Raw genomic sequence first — 10,546 nt, forward strand, 5'->3', positions numbered from 1 at the left:
GTGGCGATACGTGGCTGATCAGCACAGGAAGTGCAGCCACCTGATCAAATCTACCAGGGACTGTTTATAAAGTCCATGATATCTCTCTACTCTCACTTTTTATTATCAATTTGGAAAAAAATATTGTTTGGATTCACTGAACATGAGGGGAATCTCTGTTCATAGTTTTATTAATCTATTAATTTGCTTTCTATTTTGACCATATTTTATATTCACAAATCCAAATTCTTAACTTTTCAGATCTGACTGTCCATATCAAACAATACATTTCTCCAATATCTGAATGTACAAACAAAAAAGCTGTTCAAATGTATAACCACTGTAAGGTCTGCAAGATATTTATTCTTTTATTTCATTTTATTTTTTTATTACAACCTTTAGACCCCTGGTGTGTTTGTGATTGTAGACTCAAGTTGTAAACAAGAGGTGCAGCCAGTTATTTAAAGGGAAAGAAAACTCGTAATGACTTTGTGACAATATAACACAAAAGTAGAAAGAAAAAGTAATTAGTGTGAGAGCTGGGAAATGAATACACTAATTACATTTTCTTTGTATTTTTCTGCTATATTGTCACATAGAAAAGAATTTTTCTCCTACTTCACCCTTCCTCATCTCCTGTCTTCAATAATAATAATAATAATAAATAATAATACATTTAATTTGTACCACACTTTTAATTCATAGTGAATCTCAAAGTGCTACAGCATTAAAAACATTCAACACATAACATAAAGAAAATAAGAGTTCAAATGAAAAAGCCTTACTGGATAGAAAGGTTTTTAGGACTTAAAAAAAAAGAAAAAAAAGAGTCTAGTGTCTGTGCTGTCGTCAGATGCCCTTGAATTTGTCGTGTTGTCTTGTCTCATGTTATTTTTCCAGTTAACTTCAGCTCATACTTCACATCACATCTGGAAATTGAATTGAAATGTATTGAAATAGATCCTCTGTGGATCCATTGGTTTCAGTGTTTTAGACAGCTGACGATTGTGACAGTTGACAGTTGATTATTATTTTGTTTCAAAAAGTAGTTATAGTGTCAGAGTAAATAATTACTAACACATTACCCAGCTAAGTCATTCAAACTTAGTCAATCAAACTTTATTTATTCGTACGGGTTAGTACAACTCTAAGTGCTTTACAGATGACAAGTCAAACAAACAATTGGGACTAATATATAAGACTAATATAAAGACTAATGCATGTGTGGACATAATAATAATAATAAAAACAATAAAATAGATCTAAAAAGAAATCAAATCATAATTAGACTGAAATGATAAAAAGACAATGACAATTAAACACACTAAACACAATAAATACAATAAAATAAAATGATTAAATACAATAAATAACAGTAATAAAAAGGTAGGTTTTAAGTTTTAAGACATCAACACTTTCAGCTGCTTTCAGATTGTCAGGCAACACCTCTGAGCATAAAACCTTAAAGCAGATTCACTAAAGTAAAGTGGAAAAGTAAAACAAGTCAAACGAGACTTGTGCCACAGGACACGAGGGACCGCACTGCTTCATACATTGTGAGTATGTCAGACAAGTAGGTTTGTGTAAGACCATGAAGAGCTTTAAAAACAAGTAAAATAATTAAATCAACACAGAAACTGACAGGCAACCAGTGTAAGGACTTTAAAACAGATGTAATGTTCTCTCTACTTCTGGTCCCAGTCAGCACTCGGCAGCAGAGTTCTGACTTAATTGTGACTGATTTCTAACTTTTTTGGATGCACCAGATAAGAGAGCATTACAGTAGTCCCGCCTGCTGGATATTAAAGCATGCATTAATCTCTTTTTGTCACTCAGAGAGCAAAATGGTTACAATTTGGTTTATGTTTGAGATGATAAAAAGCAGCTTTGGTGACAAACCCCACATGAGCCTTAAAGTTTGGTTCTGAGTCACAGATGACACTGAGGTTTCTGGCCTTTAGGCTTGGGGTAATTCCTGGAGAATTTAGTTTTGTGACCAGCTTCTCTCTCTGAGCCTTAGACATACAGTAATTATAGTCAGCTGAATCCAATGCATTTCACAATGAATGTCCACTGGCTGTGTGGTATGTAGAGCCCCTTTCTCATTCTTTCTTTCCACCGTGTGCTTTCAGTAAAAACATAAGATTAATGTGTTTTTTTTTTCCTCTGGCCCTGACATCTGCTCTGCTCGAGGACAGTAAGGTTGTCAAATACACATGCATGCACCTGTGTTCCTACAGTCACACACACACACACACACTCTGGTAAGGAGGCACTCGTTAATCTATGATCATTTCTAAGAGCATCTTAATTATGATGCTTTTGAGAAACACTCCTCTCAAAAAAGCCCACAGATGCTTTTGGGAAAGGGGATCCGGGTCTTGAAATTCATTCAGTTGAACAACTTTACTTCAGATATTAACATTATTGTTCTTATATTGAGCCATGACAGCATTTAATGTATAAAATGTTCATATACGATCCTAAAACCCAACTCCATGATATGTGCTTAGCTCTAAGTATAGTCCATGAGCTGAAGCTGGAGTCAGTGGGATTAGTGCTTCGTACGACATCTCATGGACATTTAAAACGTCAAATCGTTTTCCTTTTGAAGATTATATTATTGATTAGATTATATAAAGATGAGTTTATATTTTTTTAAAAACGTTAAGAGTTAAGAAGTTAAGAAGTTAAGAAGTATCAAGTGTCTGTGAAGATTTGTGGTTTTTCTGTGTTTTTAAATATTCGTAGTTGACTAATTCAGGCTCATCCTCATTTCTGAAATGTTTTTCTTCCTGCGTCTTCATCTTCTCAACCATACCCCGCCTGTTTTCAACTGTCAGCTGAGTGCGGAGGCTGGAATCTTTGCTGCAGCCTCAGGGGATATGTGTGTGTGTGTGTGTGTGTGTGTGTGTGTATGTGTGTATGTGTGTGTGGAAGTCTGGAGGCCCAGAAAATGAAAGAGCAAGACCAGCAAACTCCATGGCAAGACTTGAAGGCAGGTGGGGATAAAGCCTGATGACTGCCAACACCATAGTGGTCTTTCAGAATTTTGGAATTTGGAAAACAAGGAGGAAAAACAAGAAATGTCTTTCTTGTCTTGCTGGCTGGCTGCTATATCAAGAGAGATGTAAGTAGTAATTTAAATAAACACTAGGAGGTAGACTAGAAATGAAGAGAATAAATTGATTTATTTTGCTGCGCTGCCAAACAGCTTTTTAGAAATATCTGCCGCAGTTGTTTAATGCTAACTCATTTTTTGTCAAAGAAAAGGCTGAATGTACGAAGTGTTGATATTGTTATTATGACGGAGGTGAGGGTAGGAAAGTTCAGTTTACATGAACTTCAACCAAAAGCCCTTTAACTTTTTGTAATTTCTTTATCTGACAGTTGAAAGTGTGCGTCTGTGGCCGGGGTCTAACAACGGCGGGTATGTGGTTATGTTTACGTCTTCATCAGTAGGCCAACAGGGTGGCCCCTTGTGTGATATTGGCCATTTTGTGCCAGTACTCAAAGGTCTCATAGACACTATGTTTGCAGAAGCGTCTGTCTAGCTCATTCAAACGGTGTGGAAACAACAGACATTTAAAGGCTTCACAGTATTTACATGCTTGCAAACCGACTGAATCCATTACAGTAACTGACATTTTACCAAAAGCATTACAGTTACTTGTCATGTACATTGAAATAAAGCCCTCTGTGACACACGATTGTATTTGTAAAGCTATTTATTGGAATTTATTGGTGTGTTAGTTTTAACAATTATTTAACTGCTTGGGTAAATCTAACTATAAGTAATTTGCACAATACTTGACAGATGTAAACAATAAAACACATTAAGCAACTATTTCCACAAACAATGTCATTAAATGGCTGAAGGTCTTTGTTCACAGCCCTGTGATGAATTATGGTGAAGCATAAAGATTGTTTGGACTGGACAAAACAGTTGTTAAAATATCATATTGTCTACTTAATTTGTGCAGTTTTTGTATGTTGAACTCTTTCCTTTCTCAGTCAGCTATAATCTGCTCCTCATCTATGCTTAGCGCTGACTTTAATTTAGGTTTAAAGGGCAATGTGTAAGAACTATGAGCTGTACTATATATGGTGAAGTAAAAGGTTTATCTTGTAGTCCTTTGACAGTAGAGAATCTGTGGTTTCACTCTCATACAGAAGCTGCCCATGTGGCTGTCTGTTGTGTGTTAGTCATCAGTAGCACCAGTCTTCTGTACTCAGGACTGTTAAAGCAGCACACAGGTCTTCTTATCTTTGAATGGGTTGGACGAGGCAGCGATGCCGGTGAGCAGAGGGTCACTGCGTCTGTGGTCCTGACAGTACTGGACCAAGTCTGCTGCTGTGAGGGAGATCTTTTGGGACAAAGGTGGACAGGATAACACAATGTAATAATAACAAATAGTGGACATCCTGTGTTAAATAACAGACATGGAGCATGCTGGTACACTCTGTACATTATGAACCATGCAAATCTTCAAACATCTTAAGTGGGGCAGTTGAGATATTGATATGTGCAGCTAGAAAGCATGTAGTTATTCAGATTCTTACATACCTTAATTCTCTCCATGCTTGCCTCCACTCGAAGTTGTTCCACCAGTTTTTGTGCCTGAACAACGCTGTTACTGCTGCACATCTTTCCTGACATGGGCTGTAGTATAAGACCCTGATGTTGATTCAATATCCTTCTTCAAAACCAAAAGGAGCAACAATAAAAGAACTTAGAGCAGTATTGTGCTTGATCCAGAGAGTCGGCACAGGTTGTGCAAGAGAGTCTAGTCAGAGAGACTCCTGACTCCCCCTTTTAGACCCATACCCCCTTTTTATTCACTGTTGGGGCCACTTCAAAGGCCCTGTGATATTAAAGGTCATACAACACAGTCCTAGAAATGTCACAAACATCACACATCACTTCACAGCCACCACTCATGAAAAGATTATTGGTAAACGCATTAAGCTATGCATCAGATATGCTGTCCTTTAAGCTACAATTATAAATAGGTTTTAAAAAAAAGTATTTGATTTGATATGATTTATCAATTTCAGCAATAAAGTGAAAAAAAGTGAAAGTGAGGTGGGACATTTTAGGTCTTAATTTATTAATTTGGTTTAATATGTTATTAGTGGGCACAAATACAAGGTGTAAAAAAATAGCCAAGCATACATTTTTACTAAAAGACTGCAGAACAGGGACTGCAAATATGTGTACGACACATACAGTGTATATATGTATACAGTGTATACAGTGTATATATGACACACTACAGTGAGCATGCAAGAATGTGTTTATTATAGGAAAACAGTCTGAACACTTCAGCAAGGACTGATACCCCTTATTTTCAAAGCCCACTGTTGACAGTTACGTGTGGTGGACACTCAGAGACAAGAATGAAATCCCTTAAGAGTACGCCACTGATTTCGCATTGCACTACATTACCCACAATGCAACTCCGCGGCTGACAGTTTGATCTGAAGTTCAGGTGTGTTATGCTAATAGTGGCTAATGTAGCCTGGAGCTGCTAGCCTCAAGCAGAGATGAGGAGCGGGCTACCAAGGTCTGGTAACCTCACTGGTTTCAGATTGATTTCATTTTCAAACTTGTAGTCTTCAGCTTCAACTGATGCTGACTCAAGTGACATCACCTGAGGATGTTTATCTGATTTCACACAGCACCTTCTGGTGACATAAAAGGCTTTATACTACTTTTTTTTCACATGCAGTATAAAATCTCCACCACCTCAGTTTCAGGTGAAATATTGTCGGAGTTCCCCTTTAACCCACAATGTCCTGTATGGTGGTGATTTTAAAGGAGTTCTCCAGTTACTACTGCACCTCTAAGAAGTTGGGACTCAGAAGAGAGATTTTTTTAAATGAATGATGAGAATTGAAGCAGCTAAAATGTCCTGTCCTACACTTCCCATAATGCAACCTCTTTGTTAGACCCTTCCTGCATGTTACCCGGCCACAACTTTCAGACTCCACAGCTCCAGTTTGTGACACCAGCTTTCTGTTTAACATTTGTCGTCTCCATGCCAAACTGAGATAACCCTGATGACATCACAGTGACATCATCAGCGTTATTTTCTCAGACAACAACGCTTCTCCAGAGCCACAGAAGACATTATACAACAGGCTACTGTGTAGTGCTACTAATCATGACAACTCAGCTGATTATATGCGTAAAATATGATCCATTTCAGAAAAATATTGTTAAGTGAAATAATGTTTAGACTTTTTTTTTTTAATTGCTGTGACCATATTGACCTGATCAACAGAACCGTCTCAGTCTATCAGTCAGCTGTGTTTGCCGCAGCTCCACCCTCAGTTTCCTTTGGCTGGTAATAACTGATAATGATGACAGCAAGTGGAAACACAGTTTTGTAATGTCTCTATGGATGTTGTCACAGATCTGTCCGTGTTTTTTTTATAGTCACATCATTTCAGCCAAAATATTCTCCTCAAACATCACGTACCAGAGGCACGCTGTCCTGATAGCAAATGTTTAAAGCCTTCAGTTTCCTTCAGTAGTCCTGCGAAAAACGGTGTGATAAAGGTTAGTGAGGTGTTAGTGCTGATTATTTTGTTTGGGTTTCTCAGCCCAAGGAAAAAGAAATGTCTCATTTGGGTGACCTGCAATTATCTGCTCATCACCATCAGGAACAGCCAGAACACCTGCTCTCGTCCATATGCTGTTAGCAACAGGTGTCACACTGAATCCTCATATGTTCTGTGTCTCCAGCATCATTTCATTGAGAAACAATAACTTGTATTTGCAGCATTGGGCATTGATGCAATTTATGAATTAAACATGTTGGCTTTTTCTTGTCCTTTCTTTTGTTTGTTGTTTTTTCTTCTTCATTCATTTTTTCATCCTTTGTCCTCCCATTGTTCCTTCCTTCACTCTTTTATTGCTTGAATTGTCTTCTTTGCTTTCTCTCCTCTAATTGACTATAATTAAGAGAGATGGACCTGAGATTTATTCATCAAATCTGTATGTGTGTGTGTGTGTGTGTGTGTGTGTGTGTCTATGCTGTAGAACCATTATTACGAGGAGCAGCCTCGTGTTTTCTCAAAGAATCCCCACCTGCGCTACATGTGACTACACACAAAGGCAGACATGAACAATATACCTGCATATATAAATACAGAAAGACACACTCTCACTAATGCTTGTTCTTGGGCACAAACAAACACCTGCGTATGTCCTGGAAAAATTTACCTTATGTGGGTCGAGGACAAAGCGTTGATGCTTTCAGCAGTAAGGCTTTAGTTTCTTTAAAGTCCCCCTACATTTAAAAATGTGTTTGTCTTGTTTCTTCAGTTGGATTTTGTTCTTTTCACTGCGCAGAATGATGTATGTGCAGAGTTTGTCTCCATGTTCATCTGTAGGGGACCATTAGTAAAACACCACCATGCTACTTATTAACTGCTATATCTCTTAAATGTAATATTCCTTGGCAGCCGAACTCAGCTATGTTGTACAGATGGGTACGCTGAACAATTCTTAAGCACTTGATACAATTTGACCTGTAGGTGGCGCTACAAGATTTACAACATTACTGCTGGAGCAGCAGCTTGTAGTGGCAGCAGATATCTGGCAGCTGCCAGCTCTCACACATAAATTTTCCTCAGGAAATGCACATTTCAGTTCTATTAATTATTGTGTGTGAAAAGATAACACACAAATACAAAGAGAACTTAATTCAGTTCATTACTGTGTGTGAAAAATAACACTTGAGCAGTAGTGGAAGAAGTATTCAGATCATTTACATAAGTAAGAGTAGTAATAGAATGTCAAATTGTCAATTTGGAAAGGAGAAGTACTCATTATGCAGCAGAGTGGCAGCTGGTAGAGCTATATTATTATGTATTGTATTATTATTATTAGTAGTAAACATGTAACCAGGAGATTCACTGATATTCAACAGACATAAAACTGAGGTTACTTTGAAACATCACAAGGTCATAAAGATGAAAGAGGCATTTTAATGGTGTAGGTTACAGCTGAAGTCATATTTCTACTAGTGAATTCACATCATATCAGGTGTGTAGGCAACCTTCTATTATTATTATTATTATTTCCTTTGTGACTCACAATTGTGCAATATGTTTGATGATTTGTTCATTATTGCACATAAAAATCACTTGAAACATGAGTGAATTGGGGCAGTAAACCCAGTATGAACATCATCAATGAACTCAAATAATGCCTCAATAAAGTATTTAAAAAAGAAGGAAGGAAAAAGTCACATGATGAATATTACCCAATGAATTCTTAATGTCAAAATGTCCTAATTGTATTTAATAAATTGAATTACATCTGTTCAGTGTGTCTCTTTTCTCCCAAAATGAAGGTCAGTGAGGAATAAAAACATTGGTGGAGAAATACTGTACATGCATCCTGCTGAAAAATACTGGATTAAGTCTACAAAAAAGGTGTTGCTCCCTCAAGGTTGCTAAAACGTTAAAATCCCTCATGACCTCAGTGTCCTCTCTGATAGCCGGAGCTCTGACCTCATTTTCCATGTGACTGCTCTAATATCTAGGTTCATTGTGGTTATTCATTGAGTGTTTTTACATGTACACAAGTATCCTGGTTTTGATCGTGTTCAGGAACATGAGAAATATGGTTATTCATATCCTCCTAACAGTATCCAGTCCAGTCATGTCTTGATTCCTCAACATCTCAGCATGTAAACACTCTCCTTGTGCTCTTTAGCGTGTCGTTCGTCCGTCACCCTTCTGCTCATCTCTTATCTCTCAATACTGAGCCACAAGCTGATTCGTGTACATGCTGCAATTAAAGTAATTAAGATTTTGTTGATAAAGTGATGTTGAGTAACCGATTAGTGAAGCAATCCACTATGATAATATAAATATTTATATACAACAATTTCAGATCCACCACATTTTGTTTTAAAAAGCTCCACGGAGGGTCTTCAGGAAACATTTTCTGAGAAGGTTTTCCAAACATGTTCAGACTTTCATGTTTGGAAATAAAATCTGCAGAAAAGAAACCAACCATCCACAACAAGAAATACAATCATCAATCATTTAAGGAGGAATCTGGTTTAAGACAAGTCTCCACAGTTCACTTTATAATTCTGATTTAATCATCCTGATGAGCCAAGAAACCCCAACTCTGTCCACAAATATGTGACTTGGCTGATACAAAAAGTTGATCTACAAGCTGTTTAAATGCACTCAGGAATGTAATTCCATATCACTCTGATGAAGGGTTATTAATATTTTAATAAATCTATTTGTTTTTATTTTATTTAGTTGTTTTTTTTGCCTACAAACTGTCAAATGCAACGGTGGATAATGCTTTGAAACAGCATTTAGACTTTAATGTAGGGGAATAAAATCCACAGACAACATACTGTTATTGGACAATTAACATAACGTCTTAAAGTCCAAATAATTTAAATGTATTCATTTGCATTCACATTTTATTTTTGGTGCCTGGTCAACATTTTGTTTGTACTCATGACTTTAGTATTTCTAATATCCTGGCTACGGCTCTGCATTTAGCAGTCCTATAATAAAAATCTCAGGCATAAATAATGGTGCTGGATCTTTTCTTCTTTCTCCTGATGGACGCATCGCTGTCAACCACCAACAAGAATCCTCAGGAAATGACAAATGTGGCGTCACCTAAGACTGATGTCTCAGGAACACATCCAGAGATTCATTCATTCATCTTTTTTAGGGGCTGCAGACAGCTGCTGTTAAGAAGTGAGAACCCTTCATGTCAGATGATCCTTTGATGGGAAGCAAAACCACTCCACCTCCAATCTTGTCAATAAACCAGGACATGATACATATCCGCCTCATGTATTGTACCTACCTGTCAGGCCCTGTTACCCTCTCCCACATAATCCAGTCAGTGGAGACCTTCATGTGTATGGATGAGGTGCTGATGAAGCACAAAGAGGGGGGGCAGGTTGTTTGACACAGTCCATCTGGCTTTCTTCAGGCTCCACAGTGGTTCCTGGATAATCAGAGAGATAAACACCAACCAGTGGGTCGGATTCAGCAAAGCAGCGGCATTTTCTGCAATGCAACCGGGAACTGAAGAGGTCCCCTCCTGGATCAAATGTTATCTGAAACGTCATCTGTAGAAGATGGTGACTGAAGACAACATACTGACGGTGCCACAAATCACAAGACTGATTAAACTCTTTTCTACACGGATAACAATTATAAATGTGTAACTGTGTAAATTGGAGACTCACACAAATGCTTAAGGGTTCTTTTAAACGTCAGTCTTAAATATGAATACCAAGAGTATAACCCAAAATAAAAACCACAACTTGTCTTGTCAAGTGCAAAATATTTGAGATAAAAACAAATAACGGTCTTTTAATTATTCACTGTTTGCCATTCAACTTGCACCAACAACTTCAACTTCAGTTTGTTAGAAACTGAGACAGATAGCACATCTCCAAACACCTGCGGCAGATCTAATCGCTACCCGTGTTGTCTGCTTTGGCAACTGTATCAATGTACACACTATCTCTCATGTAGTAACCTGTAAACATGACAAACGGTA

The 10,546-nt window shown here is 37.5% G+C and overlaps 1 protein-coding gene across 1 annotated transcript; it reads right to left on the minus strand.

Moving 5' to 3' along the window:
- Nucleotides 1–3,302: 3,302 nt before the first annotated feature.
- LOC137180579 (guanine nucleotide-binding protein G(I)/G(S)/G(O) subunit gamma-12-like) lies at nucleotides 3,303–4,978 on the minus strand. The gene is made up of 2 exons (XM_067585963.1): nucleotides 4,547–4,978; nucleotides 3,303–4,346 (listed from the first exon to the last, which is right to left on the minus strand). The coding sequence occupies exons 1-2, from the start codon at nucleotides 4,637–4,639 to the stop codon at nucleotides 4,221–4,223; spliced, it is 219 nt and encodes a 72-aa protein (XP_067442064.1). The 5' UTR covers nucleotides 4,640–4,978; the 3' UTR covers nucleotides 3,303–4,220.
- Between the last annotated feature and the right edge of the window lie 5,568 nt (nucleotides 4,979–10,546).

Source organism: Thunnus thynnus, chromosome 3 (assembly GCF_963924715.1).
Source record: "Thunnus thynnus chromosome 3, fThuThy2.1, whole genome shotgun sequence".
Taxonomy (NCBI): domain Eukaryota; kingdom Metazoa; phylum Chordata; class Actinopteri; order Scombriformes; family Scombridae; genus Thunnus; species Thunnus thynnus.

What these genes read in the sequence shown, in the direction of transcription:
- LOC137180579 (XM_067585963.1), bottom strand. Translation starts at nt 4,639, where the DNA reads ATGTCAGGAAAGATGTGCAGCAGTAACAGCGTTGTTCAGGCACAAAAA. An exon ending in CAAGCATGGAGAGAATTAAG is followed by an intron (nt 4,347 to 4,546) that starts GTATGTAAGAAT and finishes TTGTCCCAAAAG; the next exon opens with ATCTCCCTCACAGCAGCAGA.